The 21,821-nt window shown below is 41.0% G+C and overlaps 1 protein-coding gene across 1 annotated transcript in view; it reads left to right on the top strand.

Annotated features, from left to right (window-relative positions):
- LOC128666610 (extracellular serine/threonine protein kinase FAM20C) overlaps window positions 1-21,821 on the top strand; it is a 217,547-nt gene that overhangs the window by 128,915 nt on the left and 66,811 nt on the right. The window contains exon 4 of the mRNA XM_053721308.1: window positions 21,217-21,309. Coding sequence (XP_053577283.1) covers window positions 21,217-21,309 — 93 coding nt within the window. The remainder of the gene's footprint in view (window positions 1-21,216; window positions 21,310-21,821) is intronic.

A 21,821-nucleotide genomic window follows, 5' to 3' on the forward strand; every position in this document is an offset into this window, starting at 1 on the left:
ATTACACACATCCATAAAGTTCCGACAGTAATACAATTCTAAAACTAATAAAATCCATATGGATTAATAAATATATATTTGAATACTAAAAAGTGAATAGTGATTAAAAATATATGATAAATTAAAAAATTAAAAGTAACATATTAATTAATATACTACCTTAAAATTATCACTTAGGTTTCCACATTAGGCCATTATTTTAATTATTATTTATTGATCTACTAAACAAAATTTATTCTTAAAGTATCCTTTAACGACTACATATATGCAGCTATATCTATATCGATATTCAACCCTAATGGTTGTAAAGTCTTCAACTTATAGATCCATTTAGTTTCTAATCTTCTCAAATCGAGTAGTCTATATGGTTTACTTGGTGGGACCCAGTCTATCACCTGTACTTTTAAACACTTTGGATTACTACCATGATGTTCAATAAAATGTTTAGGTACACTGTGTGTCAGCAACCTCTCTTTAATATTATAAATGTGCTCATTTATTCTGCGTCTTATTTTCCTTTTGGTGCGGCCTACATACAATAGGCCACACCCACAGTGCAATAAATAAACTACATAAGTACAATCACAATTTTTTCTACCTGTAATATTAAAGGTTTCTGTTAATTCTGAATTAGAAAAAGTAGGTGATTTATCTACGTGTGCACACATGTTGCATCTTGCTTTGCCACATTTAAATGTGCCTTGCCAGTTGGCCAACCAATTTTCGGTGGTAGAAATATTGACACTTCTCTGTTGTTTAATCTCTCTTAGTTTACTAGGGGCCAATATATTCTTGAGGCTTTTACCTTTCTTGTATGTAAACACTGGTTTCTCATTTATTCTAGTTTTCAATATGGGATCAGTTACTAAGAGGGGCCAATGTTTCTGTACTATTTTTTCTAATTTTTTAGACCCCTCATTGTAGGTAGTGATAAACCTCTTTTAGAGGCAATTCTCCTCTAAAAGAGGCTGCTTCCGGGTGGTAAATCGCCATAGAACAAGCCACTGAGCTGTTGTTCGTTCCTGGTAGAGCGCTTCTCTCTTTGTATGCAAATTTTCTTGAACATCATGGTAGTAATCCAAAGTGTTTAAAAGTACAGGTGATAGACTGGGTCCCACCAAGTAAACCAAATAGACTACTCGATTTGAGAAGATTAGAAACTAAATGGATCTATAAGTTGAAGACTTTACAACCATTAGGGTTGAATATCGATATAGATATAGCTGCATATATGTAGTCGTTAAAGGATACTTTAAGAATACATTTTGTTTAGTAGATCAATAAATAATAATTAAAATAATGGCCTAATGTGGAAACCTAAGTGATAATTTTAAGGTAGTATATTAATTAATATGTTACTTTTAATTTTTTAATTTATCATATATTTTTAATCACTATTTACTTTTTAGTATTCAAATATATATTTATTAATCCATATGGATTTTATTAGTTTTAGAATTGTATTACTGTCGGAACTTTATGGATGTGTGTAATATAGGGATTATTTATTGTTGAAGTCATGAGATAGGATATTTTAAGATGGTTCAATGTATGGGTATTGGGATATAGCCATGTAAGCGATTTTTATTTATATGTATGCTTTGGGACAATCTGTATGTTTTATATATGTTCACATTATGGTAAATTATTTACATATGAAAAAGTTTTAGCATTTTTAAGAAAATGAAATACAATTATGACTGCTAAACCAAGGGAATGTATTTTCAATATACCATGTCTTTTCTTCTTTTTCTCTCTTACTCTAAATGTTTCAATCTATGACATACAAAATAGCGAAGGGACGTTTTTTAACAGGATTATGTTAGTGTGTTCTAAAACGGAACACTTTATAAATGAAATATTTACTATTGTTTCTCCCCTTTTTTTTTTTTTTCTATCACGGACTTTGCACCAATTGAATTTGCAAACTGTGACACACCCACGGCAGGCCCCGGAAAAGGGGTGTGTTTAACCAATATGAACATTTTTAAAACCGAAGAGCGCCAAAACTGACAGTATTCAATGACCTCTTGATAAAGCCCGACCGAGGTTCGGGGGAAACACGTCGAGGAGTAAAGGACATATCTTCTGGTCTTGCAGTGTGGACAGTCATCACGGTAGTACAAAAGGGCAGTCCGGACGCCTTGTACTGACCGAGACAGACGATCAGGAACTTTCTGCCATCTATGTTCCAGCGCACGTAAAGACCTTTTTATATCTACAGGCTCATAAATTGTTTTTATCTTGTAAGTGCAACATTAGCAGTTGCGTGTGTGTGTTTGATAAATAAACCTTCACTTGAATCGTGCCCTGGTGCGCTTCTGTTTCTTTTTCTTTTTATAGGTATAATATCTAGTTATTGCGTGTAAGCATGATAGAAAGCTGTGTATGAGATCCCTTGATTATTTGAACCCATTTTTGTCTTCACTACCTATGGTAAGTGATCCACATTTCCTATGTCTAGGTACCTTCACATGATTTGTGTACATAAAGCTTATTAAGTTAATTAATTTGAGGAGTTATCAATCACATTGATCTCCTCCGTAAATTGTGAGTATAATAAGCCTACTTGCTGTCCCATTACACCTCATGGGTGTTAAGATTACTAAATAAATGGGTATGACCCGTGTAGTGTGTGATAAGCAGTCCCTATTGGGTATGTTGTGAGTTACTTAAAACAGAACATTTTACTCAACCATGAACATACAACAATAAAACAATATAAACCTAACACAGAAACTTATGTCGTAACGTTACCATCCGTAGATCTAGGGGAGAATGAAAAGCATAAAAGTCAAGTTGCGCCCTCCAATTGAGAGGGCTCAAAGTAATCTTTTCCATTGTGGCATAGGATCCCATCTGGGTGCCGAAGCCCTCAGACGTGCCGAAGCCCTCAGAAGTGTCTGTGAGGAATAAGAATGCTTGTGGGAGCTGGTATCTGTTGGTGGTGAAGTATCCATCTATTTCCCACAGGGATTGGTACCTGTGGCCTTCTCTGGAGGTAGGCTGTATAACTCCCAGTGTTTTAGGAGATCTATCCCTTGTGAAACAGAGGAGATTGTGTGGATTTGATTATTCCTTGAGATGAACAGTTTTGTGGGGAACCCCACCTGTACTTGATGTTATGCTGTCTCAGGATTTTGGTGACATCTGTGAATGTCCTCCTCTGTTGCAATGTACGGGGTGATAGATCAGCAAAGATCTTCAACTGCTCAAATTTTTCTGGAAGTTTTGTTCTTTGTAGAATGGCTCTTTGGACCCTTTCTTTGTAAGTATAGAAGTGCAGCCTTACTATGGTATCTCTGGGTTTGTCGTTTGGTAAGCTATTAGGCCTTAATAACCTGTGAGCTCTGTCAATAAGATTTTCAGTTGCTGACTGAGGTCTTGCCAAGATAGCAAAAAATTCCATTAGAAAAGCACCCAGGTCTGCATTGGAAACCTCCTCTGAGATCCCACGTATTCAAAGATTGTTTCGGCGCCACCGATTCTCTAGGTCGGCCAATTTATCCTCCATCTCGCAGATGTTTTTTGCTTGGTTTTGAGTATAGCTGAGCATGTTGGAGTAATCCACCACCATGTTTTCTTGTTTGCGTTCCATAGAGTCTTACCTCTCTGTAGTGGAGTTAAGATCTTTCTTCAAATCTGCTATGGAAGAGGTTAATTTTCTGCAAAAGACGCATGGTGGGTATCCAAAAGAGACTTCAGGGAACTTAGGATAAAAGTGGAGGAAACCTGACAGTGGTCTACTGCCTGAAAGTCCTGTAGCGCAGCTGCGGTTAATGGAGAGGATTCAGGACTAGATGGGGGAGAGAAGACAGCTTCATTTCCTGTCCCTGGTAGAGCACGTAGGTCCTCACCTACTGAGCTAAAATGGTCCGCCACTGTACGCTTCACTCCAGCTTTTTCTGCGAGTTAGACATTGTGCAACAATCGATATAGGCGGTATATCACAGTATTGTCTTCAGGTGATATTGGGATGATATCTGATATCTAATGACCCTCAGTGTAAAAATCCTGGATATCAAAGGTAGATCCTTATGTGTGGGATAGATCCCCTCTGATCCCCCCAGCAAATACATTTTTTTAGTCCATCTCAACTATGGATGCGTGTGAAAGAGAAAAGAAGAGTCAAATATCATACAGTAGCTACTTAACTGGCTTTGGCACTGTGTTGTTTTAATAAAGTCCTCTTAAACCTATTAGTATTGAGAGAACTAGACGTCTTTCTTAAGAGCAAAGTCCAGAATTATAATAGTGTATCTGAATAGTTTAGTCCTGGTGCTGCCTCACCTCACAGGTTCTGTGGCCTGATTGCAGTCTGCACGGAGCACCTATTATCAGTAGTGATGTCGCGAACCTAAAAATTTCGGTTCGCGAACGGCGGACACAAACTTCCGCAACTGTTTGCGAACGGGCGAACCGGGAGAACCGCCATTGACTTCAATAGGCAGGCAAATTTTAAAACACACAGGGACTCTTTCTGGCCACAATAGTGATGGAAAAGTTGTTTCAAGGGTACTAACACCTGGACTGTGGCATGCCGGAGGGGGATCCATGGCAAAACTCCCACGGAAAATTACATAGTTGATGCAGAGTCTAATTTTAATCCATAAAGGGCATAAATCACCTAACATTCCTAAATTGTTTGGAATAACGAGCTTTAAAACATCAGGTATGATGTGTAGTGTAAGGGTTACGCCCGCTTCACAGTGACAGACCAAACTCCCCGTTTAACGCACCGCAAACAACCGCAAACAGTCCATTTGCACAACCGCAAACTCCCCATTGCCACGAGATAGATAGATTGATTTGATAGATAGATACATAGATTAGATAGATAGATCAATAGATGCAATAGATACATTTGATAGATACGATAGATAGATAGATAGATAGATAGATAGATAGATAGATAGATAGATAGATAGATAGATTTGATAGATCAATAGATAGATTTGATAGATAATTTCCCAGACAGAGAATTACAAGACGTGTGGTCTGGGACCCATGGTAAGGTTTCCAGAGGCAGTTGCGGCGCCCGAGGCTCTGATTAGAACAGAGCACTCTGGAACGTATCTGCCCTGGGCCGAAATCGGAACATTCTTTTGCTTTCTGCCTGTCGGCCAAATGTCCGTCTGCCAAATGTCCTTCTGCATTTTGTCAGAGCACTGCGTGCAATCTACTGTGCCACCAGAGATGAGTGGTGTGTTAAGTAGTACTATTCTTATCAGTTTAATCCTTGTTACATCCCCTATCAGGGGACGTGTATATGGCATGGATTTTAGGAACCAGGAGATGGAAAAAGATGCTTGGTCGGTCCTCCTACTTGAAATGTGGGGCACTGCGCATGCAATCTACTGTGCCACCAGATATGAGTGGTGTGTTAAGTAGTACTATTCTTATCAGTTTAATCCCTGTTACATCCCCTATCAGGGGACGTGTAAATGGCATGGATTTTCGGAACCGGGATATGGAAAAAGATGCTTTGTCGGTCCTGCCACGAGATAGATAGATTTGATAGATAGATGCATAGATTAGATAGATAGATCAATAGATTCAATAGATACATTTGATAGATATGATAGATAGATAGATAGATTTGATAGATCAATAGATAGATTTGATAGATAGATAATTTCCCAGACAGAGAATTACAAGACGTGCGGTCTGGGACCCATGGTAAGGTTCCCAGAGGCAGTTGCGGCGCCCGAGGCTCTGATTAGAACAGAGCACTCTGGAACGTATCTGCCCTGGGCCGAAATTGGAACATTCTTTTGCTTTCTGCCTGTCGGCCAAATGTCCGTCTGCCAAATCTCCTTCTGCATTTTGTCAGAGCACCGCGTGCAATCTACTGTGCCACCAGATATGAGTGGTGTGTTAAGTAGTACTATTCTTATCAGTTTAATCCCTGTTACATCCCCTATCAGGGGACGTGTAAATGGCATGGATTTTCGGAACCGGGATATGGAAAAAGATGCTTGGTCGGTCCTGCCACGAGATAGATAGATTTGATAGATAGATAGATGCATAGATTAGATAGATAGATCAATAGATGCAATAGATACATTTGATAGATACGATAGATAGATAGATAGAAAGATAGATTTGATAGATCAATAGATAGATTTGATAGATAGATAATTTCCCAGACAGAGAATTACAAGACGTGCGGTCTGGGACCCATGGTAAGGTTACTTCCTTTTGCACAATTGAGTACAGGTTGGGGATTGCCTTTTGTGCAAAGAAATTTCGGCCGGGTACCTTCCACTGCGGTGTCCCCTATCAGGGGACGTGTATATGGCATGGATTTTAGGAACCGGGAGATGGAAAAAGATGCTTGGTCGGTCCTCCTACTTCAAATATTGGGGCACCGCGCGTGCAATCTACTGTGCCACCAGATAGGAGTGGTGTGTTAAGTAGTACTATTCCTATCACTTTAATCCCTGTTACGTTTCCTATCAGGTGACGTGTATATGGCATGGATTTTAGGAACCGGGAGATGGAAAAAGATGCTTGGTCGGTCCTCCTACTTCAAATATTGGGGCACTGCGCGTGCAATATACTGTGCCACCAGATAGGAGTGGTGTGTTAAGTAGTACTATTCCTATCACTTTAATCCCTGTTACGTGCCTTTTTTTTTGTTTGTTTTTTGAAGCCACAGTGCAGCACCAGAGGCCAGAAAAATTTGGCATGTACACATGCCTGAAAAATTAGGTATTGTTGCAGCCGCTGCTGTAGCAGTGGCCAGAAAAAATGATATTTGTTTCCCTGGCAGAATGTGCCCTAAAACATTGCGGCTTGAACCCTAGTTGGTGGCGGATAAGTCACGCAAGTTATCCGGCATTCGAAGATAACATACAGCAGCTTGTGGACCATTTATAGCCCAAGGCAGATCATCTCATCAGGCCTTTTTTACTCGAATGTATCGCCCAATGTCAGTCTCTTCAGGATCCATCCCTCATTCATCTTAATAAAGGTGAGGAAATCTAAACTTTTTTGACCTAGGCGACTTCTCTTCTCAGTGACAATACCTCCTGCTGCACTGAAGGTCCTTTCTGACAGGACACTTGAAGCGGGGTAGGCCAGAAGTTCTATCGCAAATTGGGATAGCTCAGGCCACAGGTCAAGCCTGCACACCCAGTAGTCAAGGGGTTCATCGCTTCTCAGAGTGTCGAGATCTGCAGTTAAGGCGAGATAGTCTGCTACCTGTCGGTCGAGTCGTTCTCTGAGGGTGGACCCCGAAGGGCTGTGGCGATGCATAGGAGTTAAAAAGCTCTGCATGTCCTCCATCAACAACACCTCTGTAAAGCGTCCTGTCCTTGCCGGCGTAGTCGTGGGAGGAGGAGGATTACTTTCACCTTTTCCCCTGTTAGATTCCCGTTGTGCTGTGACATCACCCTTATACGCTTTGTAAAGCATACTTTTTAATTTATTTTGGAACTGCTGCATCCTTTCCGTCTTGCGGAAATTTGGTAACATTTCAGGCACTTTATGCTTATACCGGGGGTCTAGTAGCGTGGACACCCAGTACAGGTCCTTCTCCTTCAGCTTTTTTATACGAGGGTCACTCAACAGGCACGACAGCATGAAAGACACCATTTGCACAAGGTTGGATGCCGAGCTACTCATGTCCCGTTCCTCGTCCTCAGTGATCTCACTGAAGGTATCTTCTTCCCCCCAGCCACGTACAACACCACGGGTACCAGATAGGTGACAACGAGCACCCTGGGATGCCTGTTGTGGTTGGTCTTCCTCCTCCTCAAAGCCACATTCCTCCTCTGACTCCTCTCCCTCACAATCCTCTTCCAGCATTGCCGCTGGTCCAGCAAGCGATGCTGATAAGGCTGTTTCTGGTGGTGATGGTGACCACAACTCTTCCTCTTCACGCTCATGTACGGCCTGATCCAGCACTCTTCACAGGGCACGCTCCAGGAAGAAAACAAATGGTATGATGTCGCTGATGGTGCCTTCGGTGCGACTGACTAGGTTTGTCACCTCCTCAAAAGGACGCATGAGCCTACAGGCATTGCGCATGAGCGTCCAGTAACATGGCAAAAAAATCCCCAGCTCCGCAGAGGCTGTCCTAGCACCCCGGTCATACAAATACTCGTTAACGGCTTTTTCTTGTTGGAGCAGGCGGTCGAACATTAGGAGTGTTGAATTCCAACGTGTCGGGCTGTCGCAAATCAAGCGCCTCACTGGCATGTTGTTTCGCCGCTGGATATCTGCAAAATTCACCATAGCCGTGTAGGAACGCCTGAAATGGCCACACACCTTCCTGGCCTGCTTCAGGACGTCCTGTAAGCCTGGGTACTTATGCACAAAGTGTTGTACAATCAGATTACACACATGTGCCATGCACGGCACATGTGTCAACTTGCCCAATTTCAATGCCGCCAACAAATTACTTCCGTTGTCAGAAACCACTTTGCCGATCTCCAGTTGGTGCGGAGTCAGCCACTGATCCACCTGTGCGTTCAGGGCAGACAGGAGTGCTGTTCCAGTGTGACTCTCTGCTTTCAGGCAAGTCAACCCCAAGACGGCGTGACACTGCCGTATCCGGGATGTGGAATAGTACCTGCGGAGCTGGGGGAGTGCCGTTGATGTGAAGCAAGACGCAGTAGCAGAAGAGGACTCAGCCGAGGAGGGTATGGAAGAGGATGGAGTAGGAGGAGGTGAGGAGGTGACAGCAGGCCTGCCTGCAAGTCGTGGCGGTGTCACCAACTCCTCTGCAGAGCCACGCATTCCATGCTTGGCAGCTGTCAGCAGGTTTACCCAATGCGCAGTGTAGGTGATATACCTGCCCTGACCATGCTTTGCAGACCAGCTATCAGTGGTCATATGGACCCTTGCCCCAACACTGTGTGCCAGACATGCCATTACTTCCTTTCGCACAATCGAGTACAGGTTGGGGATTGCCTTTTGTGCAAAGAAATTTCGGCCGGGTACCTTCCACTGCGGTGTCCCAATAGCTACAAATTTTTTGAACGCCTCGGACTCCACCAGCTTGTACGGTAAAAGCTGGCGGGCTAAGAGTTCAGACAAGCCAGCTGTCAGAAGCCGGGCAAGGGGGTGACTTTGGGACATTGGCTTCTTACGCTCAAACATGTCCTTGACAGACACCTGACTGTGGGCAGATGAGCAGGAACTGCTACGGAAGAGAGACGGAGTGGCGGATGGTTGAGAGGGGGCAAGGAGGACAGCAGTGGTTGACGTGGCTGAAGATGCTGGACCAGGAGGAGGATGGCGGCTTTGAGTTTGTGTGCTGCTCCTACTCATGTGTTCATCCCATCGGCGTTTGTGATGTGAGATCATGTGCCTTCACAAAGCAGTTGTACCTAGGTGGGTGTTGGACTTCCCACGACTCAGTTTCTTTTGGCACAGGTTGCAAATGGCATCGCTGTTGTCAGAGGCAGACACACAAAAAAAGCCACATTGCTGAGCTCTGCGATGACGGCATCCTGGTGGTGGCAACTGCATGCGTTGATTGGCGTGCTGTCTGGCTGATCCTGGGTGCCGATGCATGCTGTCTGACTGTGCCACTAGCTCCTTGCGACGACCTCCCCCTGCTTCCAACTCGTCTCCTCCTCCTCCTCTCTGTCTCCCATCTGAATTTTCCCCCTCTTCTTCTTCTCTTCTAGCGGGCACCCACGTGACATCCACGGACGCATGATCATCAACCGCTTCACTTGTATCTGACAAATCAACAAAGGAAGCAGCAGCGGGTACAACATCATCATCATCACACCGTACGTCCATGTCTGACTGAGACATATCACTGTTATCTACATCCTCTGTCAATGATGGTTGCGCATCACTCATTTCTTCAAACTGATGTGTCAATAACTCCTCTGACAGATCAAGTGAAGCGGCTGTGGTGCTAGTGTTGGTGGTGGCAGCAGGCAGGCGAGTGGTCACTTGAGAGGTGCCCGAAGCTAAGCTGGAGGTGGATGGTGCGTCAAGGTTCCGAGCAGGAGCTGTAGAAGATTGGGTGTCCTGTGTTAGCCAGTCAACTAGGTCCTCCTTAGAACATTTCGCGTTCATGGTACGTGGCCTCTGAACACTGGGCATTATTATAGGGTCAAAGGGAATCACAGCACCACGATGGCACCTGCGGGGTGGCCTGCTTCTGCCTGTCATTTTTTTTTAAATGTACACTTACACTACTATTAAACAAGATATGAGTGGTGGCACTGGGCAAGTGGGCACAGTATACACTGTGAGCCTGACACAAAAAAGCAGACTGATGTTTCACAATCCAAAAAGTTTTTTTTTTTTAAATGTACACTTACACTACTATTAAACAAGATATGAGTGGTGGCACTGGGCAAGTGGGCACAGTATACGCTGTGAGCCTGACACAAAAAAGCAGACTGATGTTTCACAGTCAAAAAAGTTTATTTTTTTTTAAATGTACACTTACACTACTATTAAACAAGATATGAGTGGTGGCACTGGGCAAGTGGGCACAGTATACGCTGTGAGCCTGGCACAGACGCTGGCAAGCAGGCAACTGCAATTAGATTACACAAGCAGACTGATGTTTCATAGTCAAAAAAGTTTTTATTTTTAAATTTACACTACTGTTACAACAGATATGAGTGGTGGCACTAGTTGGCAAGTGGGCCTGGCACACACGCTGGCAGGCAGGCAGGCAGGCAACTACAATTAGATTACACTAGAAGACTGATGTTTCACAGTCAAAAAAGTTTTTTTTTTAAATTTACACTACTGTTACAACAGATATGAGTGGTGGTACTAGTTGGCAAGTGGGCCTGGCACACACGCTGGCAGGCAGGCAGGCAACTGCAATTAGATTACACTAGAAGACTGATGTTTCACAGTCAAAAAAGTTTTTTTTTACAAAATTTACACTACTGTTACAACAGATATTAGTGGTTGCACTAGTTGGCAAGTGGGCCTGGCACACACGCTGGCAGGCAGGCAACTGCAATTAGATTACACTAGCAGACTGATGTTTCACAGTCAAAAAAGTTTTTTTTTTAAATTTACACTACTGTTACAACAGATATGAGTGGTGGCACTAGTTGGCAAGTGGACCTGGCACACACGCTGGCAGGCAGGCAACTGCAATTAGATGACACTAGCAGACTGATGTTTCACAGTCAAAAAAGTTTTTTTTTTACAAAATTTACACTACTGTTACAACAGATATTAGTGGTTGCACTAGTTGGCAAGTGGGCCTGGCACACACGCTGGCAGACAGGCAGGCAACTGCAATTAGATTACACTAGCAGACTGATGTTTCACAGTCAAAAAAGTTTTTTTTTTTTAATTTTCACTACTGTTACAATAGATATGAGTGGTGGCACTAGTTGGCAAGTGGGCCTGGCACACACGCTGGCAGGCAGGCAACTGCAATTAGATTACACTAGCAGACTGATGTTTCACAGTCAAAAAAGTTTTTTTTACAAAATTGACACTACTGTTACAACAGATATTAGTGGTTGCACTAGTTGGCAAGTGGGCCTGGCACACACGCTGGCAGGCAGGCAACTGCAATTAGATTACACTAGCAGACTGATGTTTCACAGTCAAAAAAGTTTTTTTTACAAAATTTACACTACTGTTACAACAGATATTAGTGGTTGCACTAGTTGGCACTTGGGCCTGGCGCACACGCTGGCAGGCAGGCAACTGCAATTAGATTACACTAGCAGACTGATGTTTCACAGTCAAAAAAGTTTTTTTTTTTTACATTTACACTACTGTTACAACAGATATGAGTGGTGGCACTAGTTGGCAAGTGGGCCTGGTACACACGCTGGCAGACAGGCAGGCAACTGCAATTAGATTACACTATCAGACTGATGTTTCACAGTCAAAAAAGTTTTTATTTTTAAATTTATACTACTGTAACAACAGATATGAGTGGTGGCACTAGTTGGCAAGTGGGTCTGGCACACATGCTGGCAGGCAGGCAGGCAACTACAATTAGATTACACTAGCAGACTAATGTTTCACAGTCAAAAAAGTTTTTTTTTTAAATTTACACTACTGTTACAACAGATATGAGTGGTGGCACTTAGCAAGTGGGCCTGGCACACACGCTGGCAGGCAGGCAACTGCAATTATATTACACTAGCAGACTGATGTTTCACAGTCAAAAAAGTTTTTTTTTAAAAAATTTACACTACTGTTACAACAGATATGAGTGGTGGGACTAGTTGGCAAGTGGGCCTGGCACACACGCTGGCAGGCAGGCAACTGCTATTAGATTACACTAGCAGACTGATGTTTCACAGTCAAAAAAGTTTTTTTTTTTTAAATTTACACTACTGTTACAACAGATATGAGTGGTGGCACTGCAGGCAGGCAACTGCAATTAGATTACACTAGCAGACTGATGTTTCACAGTCAAAATTACACAGGCAAAAAAAAAAAAAAAGACTGATGTTCTAGCCCTAAAAAGGGCTTTTTGGGGTGCTGTCCTTACAGCAGAGATCAGGTGAGTCCTTCAGGACTGTAGTGGACACTGAATACACTAGCCTAGCTATCAATTTCCCTATAAAATCAGCAGCAGCTACACTATCCCTCCTCTCACTAAGAATGCAGGATCAGAATGAATCTAAAATGGCTGCTGTTCAGGAGCTGGGAGGGTCTGGGAGGGAGTGTCTGCTGCTGATTGGCTGAAATGTGTCTGCAGACTGTGAGATACAGGGTCAAAGTTTACTCAATGATGATGAATAGGGGGCGGATCGAACATCGCATATGTTCACCCGCCGCTGCGAACAAGCTATGTTCGCCGGGAACTATTCGCCAGCGAACAATTCGCGACATCACTAATTATCAGCCCAATGTGAGTATGCTACATGAGCAATGATGTGTTAGGCTACAGTGGTACAAAGTGGCACCACCAATATCTCACATACAGCACTATAATTTCAAGGCCCACAAGTTTCCCTTCTTCTTTAGCAAGGCAGGCTCAGATTTTTATATTGCGCAGTTACTGGCTAGCGGTTAAAAGATAGGCCCAAACCAGCAGTCCAGCAGTTAGCCAAATATTTTTTCCAAAAAGCCATAACACTGCAGAATCAAGCAGAGTGGTGCATGAATTCACCAGACAAAATCTGGGTTCAAATAAGCAGGGACATACTCAACATAGATAATGTGGGAACATTGGGCTGGCTACCACCAAAGACTAAACCTATGATAATAAAAAATTATCCAATACTAACAGAATTATTTTACCAATGGCATACAATATTAGCAATATTAGCTACATACCCACATATCTCATCAGAACACTCACCATTTCATACAGTAGCTACTTAACTGGCTTTGGCACTGTGTTGTTTTAATAAAGTCCTCTTAAACCTATTAGCATGGAGAGAACTAGACGTCTTTCTTAAGAGCAAAGTCCAGAATTATAATAGTGTATCTGAATAGTTTAGTTCTGGTGCTGCCTCACCTCGCAGGTTTTGCGGCCTGATTGCAGTCTACACGGAGCACCTATTATCAGCCCAATGTGAGTATGCTACATGAGCAATGATGTGTTAGGCTACAGTGGTACGAAGTGGCACCGCCAATATCTCACATACAGCACTATAATTTCAAGGCCCACAAGTTTCCCTTCTTCTTTAGCAAGGTGGGCTCAGATTTTTATATTGCGCAATTACTGGCTAGCGGTTAAAAGATAGGCCCAAACCAGCAGTCCAGCAGTTAGCCAAATATTTTTTCCAAAAAGCCATAACACTGCAGAATCAAGCAGAGTGGTGCATGAATTCACCAGACAAAATTGTGGTTCAAATAAGCAGGGACATACTCAACATAGATTATGTGGAAACATTGGACTGGCTACCACCAAATACTAAACCTATGATAATAAAAAAATATCCAATACTAATAGAATTCTTTTACTAATGGCATACAATATTAGCTACACAGCCACATATCTCCTCAGAACACTCACCATTAACGCCCTACATCGATAACCCAAATCTACCAATCTCCCCACAGGACACACATCAACAAACTGCTACACATGTAAGGCAGTCAACCATGTATCATATTATCGCAGGAAACAAATTAAAAACCCTCACTGAACTACATGAAGCGAATACACCCATCACATGGTACTCCTATGCCCAGATAAAACATTATCTAGATACCATAGAATGTTACTTCTATAAAAGTATGCACTTAAAGCACTCTGGGCCCTCACTAAAGGACATAAGTTTCCTAACAGGATTTATAAAACATAACCTTTATTATCAAAAATAAATAAAAAAACAAAAATGTTTGGTTAAGTAACATACAAAATTAAAAACGTGACAGATACCACTTAACAGTATAATATAAATCAAGAAGATCACCAAATAAATTAGTTCGGCCTTTGATAAAGCCCAATAGGGCGAAACGCGTCAGAGGAGAGTTGTGAATTCATTCACACTCTACTTATGTGTTTATTTTAACAAACAGATACCTACTTAACTAGTCATTGTTGCTCTCCGTATCTATTCATCATAGTTATAAATGCGCATAGTCTGGGTTGTGCCAGTCTTAGACTAGTCTATGTGTTCACTGAAAAAGTATTATGTTAACCTTTATGATATTATAGCCGAACTATTATGCAATACCCACTAGGGCATTATAGCTAAACTATTACTTAAGGTAATAATTTACGCAGCCTGGGCTGTGCCATATCTAGTTATCTCCTTACATTTACTAGCTGTAAAGATATTTTCGTTACATCACTTATATTAAAAGATAGTCTCGGTTGTGCCAGACGTAGCTAGTTTTGTGCTCCGTTAGCTATATAAAAACTCGCTGCAGTACTTTGTAATTAACATCATATCTGGTCGGGGTTGTATCAAACTTGAACACTTGTTTGTACATCTACCGTGATCTAGTGAATACACTCACCGCTATAAGAATGATCACGCTATACACGCCTTGATCAGAGATCAGTCACTACACTAGACGAGTGTTTCACATGATAGATTTAAACCAATAGGAACACTTCATATTAGGATTTTGCATACGGCCTTTCAGCCTAGGGGATTCGTACCGAGTCTGCCGTGCTGATCTCTCTATATCGACATACTATTACAAGTAATAGTTTCTCATATAATTATATTACAATCCCAGAATGTTATAGGGCCATCCTTAGTTGAGTTACTTACAAGGAGTGCAGAATTATTAGGCAAGTTGTATTTTTGAGGATTAATTTTATTATTGAACAACAACCATGTTCTCAATGAACCCAAAAAACTCATTAATATCAAAGCTGAATAGTTTTGGAAGTAGTTTTTAGTTTGTTTTTAGTTATAGCTATTTTAGGGGGATATCTGTGTGTGCAGGTGACTATTACTGTGCATAATTATTAGGCAACTTAACAAAAAACAAATATATACCCATTTCAATTATTTATTTTTACCAGTGAAACCAATATAACATCTCAACATTCACAAATATACATTTCTGACATTCAAAAACAAAACAAAAATAAATCAGTGACCAATATAGCCACCTTTCTTTGCAAGGACACTCAAAAGCCTGCCATCCATGGATTCTGTCAGTGTTTTGATCTGTTCACCATCAACATTGCGTGCAGCAGCAACCACAGCCTCCCAGACACTGTTCAGAGAGGTGTACTGTTTTCCCTCCTTGTAAATCTCACATTTGATGATGGACCACAGGTTCTCAATGGGGTTCAGATCAGGTGAACAAGGAGGTCATGTCATTAGATTTTCTTCTTTTATACCCTTTCTTGCCAGCCACGCTGTGGAGTACTTGGACGCGTGTGATGGAGCATTGTCCTGCATGAAAATCATGTTTTTCTTGAAGGATGCAGACTTCTTCCTGTACCACTGCTTGAAGAAGGTGTCTTCCAGAAACTGGCAGTAGGACTGGGAGTTGAGCTTGACTCCATCCTCAACCCGAAAAGGCCCCACAAGCTCATCTTTGATGATACCAGCCCAAACCAGTACTCCACCTCCACCTTGCTGGCGTCTGAGTCGGACTGGAGCTCTCTGCCCTTTACCAATCCAGCCACGGGCCCATCCATCTGGCCCATCAAGACTCACTCTCATTTCATCAGTCCATAAAACCTTAGAAAAATCAGTCTTGAGATATTTCTTGGCCCAGTCTTGACGTTTCAGCTTGTGTGTCTTGTTCAGTGGTGGTCGTCTTTCAACCTTTCTTACCTTGGCCATGTCTCTGAGTATTGCACACCTTGTGCTTTTGGGCACTCCAGTGATGTTGCAGCTCTGAAATATGGCCTAACTGGTGGCAAGTGGCATCTTGGCAGCTGCACGCTTGACTTTTCTCAGTTCATGGGCAGTTATTTTGAGCCTTGGTTTTTCCACACGCTTCTTGCGACCCTGTTGACTATTTTGAATGAAACGCTTGATTGTTCGATGATCGCGCTTCAGAAGCTTTGCAATTTTAATATCTCACTATTTTTGACTTTTCTGAGCCTGTCAAGTCCTTCTTTTGACCCATTTTGCCAAAGGAAAGGAAGTTGCCTAATAATTATGCACACCTGATATAGGGTGTTGATGTCATTAGACCACACCCCTTCTCATTACAGAGATGCACATCACCTAATATGCTTAATTGGTAGTAGGCTTTCGAGCCTATACAGCTTGGAGTAAGACAACATGCATAAAGAGGATGATGTGGTCAAAATACTCATTTGCCTAATAATTCTGCACTCCCTGTATATTGAAATCGTGAGATCGTCTGGGAGATGAAAATACATTTTTTTTATATTTTTTTGACAACTCTCAGTAACCTATTTCAACTAGTTAAATACTAATATAACCAAATTGATACTTTTATTGATAGTTATGTTACTAGTTACATTTGGCCTGATACTATTATAATCTAGTGGAGTGCAACTGTAATCACATTTATTATTTGTGTGTGGGGAACATAGACATATTTGATTAGCTTGGTTTAATTTAGGATATTACAGAACCAATATATTTTTTACATAAGTTATACTGATTATATCTCCTACACTGACCGATCCTAATATTATATTGTAGTGATAGTGTGAATGTTGTCTATATAATAACACGTATGACTGTTGTATTAGAAACACTATAAACTGCCACAATTTGGAATAGTGGTTGTACTGCCGCTAACTGAGTGAATGGCTTTATAAGAGATAACGGCATTAATGAACTTAGGGTGGTGCATACTTCAAGCCTCTGTAGGAGTATCTATGACTTATTCACAGTAGGTCAGTGATACCATAACTTGGGCTGTGCATTTATAATCAACTATTTATGTGATACACCACATTTTCAATATACCTTAATAATAAAGAACTGTATCTTTCTTTTGAAATAGTGTGTGATGACTCTGTGATTTACTTTAGTTCCATATAAGCCTATACCATCCACTATGACCACATAACAGAGCATGAATCTCTAAGAATAACCCACTATTTGTGAATTATTATCAGTCACTTTCCTGACTATTAATAACCCCTTGTGCACACATTGGAATTTTATTCTGTAGCTAACTAGGGTTATTTAACTTTAACCCATCTTTGGGGGATGCACGTTATTACCTCATAGAGAGCAACTCTATTATTTAATTTAGAGATCACATATATTGAGAACCTACATAGGTCGAACAAATTTATATGGTGATCTTCTTGATATATATTATACTGTTAAGTGATATCTGTCACGTTTTTAATTTTGTATGTTACTTAACCAAACATTTTTGGCTTTTTATTTATTTTTGATAATAAAGGTTATGTTTTATAAATCCTGTTAGGAAACTTCTGTCCTTTAGTCAGGGCCCAGAGTGCTTTAAGTGCATACTTTTGGATAAGTGACATTCTATTGTGTCATTTCTCTTTTGTGTTCCTATTTATGATTTATGCATGAGCACCATTTTCTCACTTATTATTGGGGAAACTGATATTAATTTAATACTAATTTATCCCCTTATTAGTAATAAACCTTTTGAGGAAATGCCCGAGTGGTGCCATTGTTCGTGGGTTGTATCATTATCTAGATACCCACAGACAAAAAACAAAAATCTTTAGGCCTCTCACAACATATGCAAAACTATGCTTACTAGACCCACTCCCCAAACATGTAATATCCCTAACATACAGACTACTACTAAACAAAGGTAAATATGTACCTCCACCATATGCTTTAAAATGGAACACAGAGCTAGATTCCCATTTATCCAACAAGGACTAGAATAGAATATATATAAGCCAAAGTTCAAGAAATTAACTATAAATACCTATCTTGATGGTACTTCACCCCTCAGAAACTTAAAGCTATTTACAAAAAAACTGTTGTCAAGTGCTGGAGGGGTTGTGGAGAGTGTGGTACGCTATCACATATCTGGTGAGGGTGCGATAGATTGAATCAATACTGGCTGGGAGTCCTAGGGGTCATGGGCTCCAAATTAGGTACTACACAAACCACAAACGCTATTATTCCATGGGTTACCCAAACTAAAAGACAGAAGCAAAAGAGACCTACTCTTCCTGAAGCTAAATAGTGCTAAAATGTTAATACCCAGAAACTGAAAGTCAACCAAAGTCCCCAGTATAGAAGAATGGAAAAAAACAGGTAGATTGGCTCCTACATTTGGAGAGATTCAGGTACTTAGGAGATGGGAGGGCAGAGATTTATGAATACATGTAGAATATAAAGAAGAACAGAGGGCGCCTCATGTGCAGGATCATCAAACACAAATATGAACTGGATATAATAAAGGCCAAATGGGTACTCACATATTAATAGAGCACACCAATGTGCTAGTAGGTATCAGGTCTAACAGCTCACCCACGGCTGGGATTTTCTGTGTGCTGCAATGGATATAAAGCATAGATAGAAGGCACTACATGTGCAGATCAATCAGAGTATAACCATATAATGTCAAATGGGTACTCACATATTCACCAAGCAAATACAAAAGTGGACCTTTTTAATAAATACCATATTTTACAAAAATTCAAATTGAGTGGAAAGACCTCACCTGCCTGTGATTATTGAGTTCCTATTGGAGTACCATTATTGGCACTTACCTGCCTGTGATTATTGAGTTCCTATTGGAGTACCATTATTGGCACTTACCTGCCTGTGATTATTGAGTTCCCATTGGAGTACCATTATTGGCACTTACCTGCCTGTGATTATTGAGTTCCTGTTGGAGTACCATTATTGGCACTTACCTGCCTGTGATTATTGAGTTCCTGTTGGAGTACCATTATTGGCACTTACCTGCCTGTGATTGTTGAGTTCCTGTTGGAGTACCATTATTGGCACTTACCTGCCTGTGATTATTGAGTTCCCATTGGAGTACCATTATTGGCACTTACCTGCCTGTGATTATTGAGTTCCTATTGGAGTACCATTATTGGCACCTGCACCTGGATCCTGCTCATTGGGAGAACCACAGTGGGGTGAGTTGACACACCTGCTATTAATCTGTCAGTCTACATCTACCAGCACATTGGTGTGCTTGATGAATATGTGAGTACCCATTTGACATTATATGGCTATACTCTGATTGATCTGCACATGTAGTGCCTTCTATCTATACTTTATATCCATTGCAGCACACAGAAAATCCCAGCTGTTACACCCGATAATTCTACAGCCTGCACCTACTAGCACATTGGTGTGCTCTATTTATATGTGAGTACCCATTAGGCCTATATTATATCCAGCTCATATTTGTGTTTAATGATCCTGCACATGAGGCCCCCTCTGTTCTTCTTTCTATTCTACAGCTCTAACCCAGATCAATTGGTGAGGAGGAGGCAGCCAACATACGAAAATTTATTTTAGGGAGGATTCTCCTATATCCAAGAAGTATATTTTGTTCACTTGGGACATTTCTTTGTAAAATCTGTATGTATACTTAATATGGTTATTTGTATATTATGCATTGTATCAGACATACTGTATACTGCCAACTATTAAGCAGTTTTACTCTTTTACAAGCGCCCCCTTAGATTGTATTATATTATTATCTAGGAATACATGCTGCAAATTTGGAAATCTGAACACCCATAACATTTTTTTAGAAAACATAACCACTGAACTCACAAACCTACAGCAAATGCTGGCAATGAAACACTTCTCTCACTACCCCCCCCCCCTTTTTCCCCTTCCCCCCTCATCCACTCCCCTCCTCAATCTGTATGGAAGTTATTTTACAGTTCCTCAATTGCTACCTCTACTTTATTTGTTTAAAGAAAAAGAAAAAAAAAGAAAAAGGTAAAATTTAAGATACATATTGTTAAAAAAAAGTTTATATGTTACAAATGTTTACATTGTTAAAAAAAAAAAATACTAAAAACCCTTGATCTTATTTGATAATGAGATCTGGAACTCAGATGAATCCAGGAGAAGACTATACACCACCAGCTCAACCGAGATCTCACAATACTCGCATATCAAGGATAATACTTTATTGTATCAGGATAAAAATCTATTTTGTTGTTGATCACTACGTATATATTGTATTGCTGATTTCTCAATATAGCTCATTATAAAAAAAATAGCAATGGTTTAAGACAAAGCGCTGGAGAGTACTGAACTGACCAGCAATGAGTCCAGATCTCAATCCCATAGAGCACCTGTGGAGAGATCTCAAAATAGCAATTGGGAAAAGGAACCCTTCCAATCTGAGAGACCTGGAGCAGTTGGCGAAAGAAGAGTGGTGCAAAATTCCAGTAGAGAGGTGTAAGAAACTCATTGATGGTTACAGGAAGCGATTGATTTCAGTTATTTTGCCCAAGGGGTGTGCTACTAAATATTGAATTGAGGGTGCCATTATTTTGTCCAGTCCATTTTTGGAGTTTTGCGTGGAACGTGTAATTGCAACAATTTGCTGGGGTAGGTGGTGCATTATCTGACAGAAATGCAGGGGTGCCAATATTTTTGTCCATGACTGTGTGTTTTTCTCTGTGTGTATGTGTGAGAGGAAAGGAAGTGTGTGTATATGTGTGCATTTATATATGTGTGTGATGTATATATATATATATATATTGTGTGTGAGTGAAAGAGGGGAAAGGGAGAGTGTATATATTTGTGTGTGTATATGTGTGTGCATTTATATATGTGTGTGTGTGGGTAGGTATGTGAGGGTGTGTGTGTGAGTGTTTGTATATATGTGTATATATACCTATGTGTATATCATGTATAGATGTGTCCACATTCCTTGTGTTTTGTGAAACTAACTGTAAATTTGTCACCGCAGACAGAGCCGTGATCAGGAGACTCCTGCAGACTTTTTCTACTTCTCTGACTTTGAGAGGCACAACGCAGAAATAGCAGCTTTTCACCTGGACAGGTACGAAATATCTCACACCTGTACACACAAACACATACTACAGCGCACATACACACATTATTGTGCACACACACACACAATGCTACACAGAAACACACAAAGACACACACTGCTACACAGAAACAAATGCTACAGTGCACAGGCACACAGAAAATCTGGCACTCTCTTGCAAGCACACAGGAAGATTAAAAGCAAAAATAGAAAAGTAAGCTACAGCATTTGTCCAAACAGTTTAAGCCTAGGACAAGATCAAGGTCTCTTCCACCCTGGGACCCTACCTACAACCACACAATGCATGCTTTAAAACAAACAAACTAATATACACACAAGGGTGTAATTTCCCTAGACACACACAAAACACAGACTGCAGTCTTTAACCAAATGCTGTAACTAACTCTTCCATTTTTGCTTTTAATTTTGCTGTGTGCTTGTAAGAGAGTGCCAGACTTTCTGTGTGTTGTGTTGACTATTTTGTTTTGTAATTTTCCCTATAAGCTTTGCACCCAGGCTGG

The sequence above is a fragment of the Bombina bombina genome, chromosome 7, assembly GCF_027579735.1.
Source record: "Bombina bombina isolate aBomBom1 chromosome 7, aBomBom1.pri, whole genome shotgun sequence".
Lineage (NCBI taxonomy): Eukaryota > Metazoa > Chordata > Amphibia > Anura > Bombinatoridae > Bombina > Bombina bombina.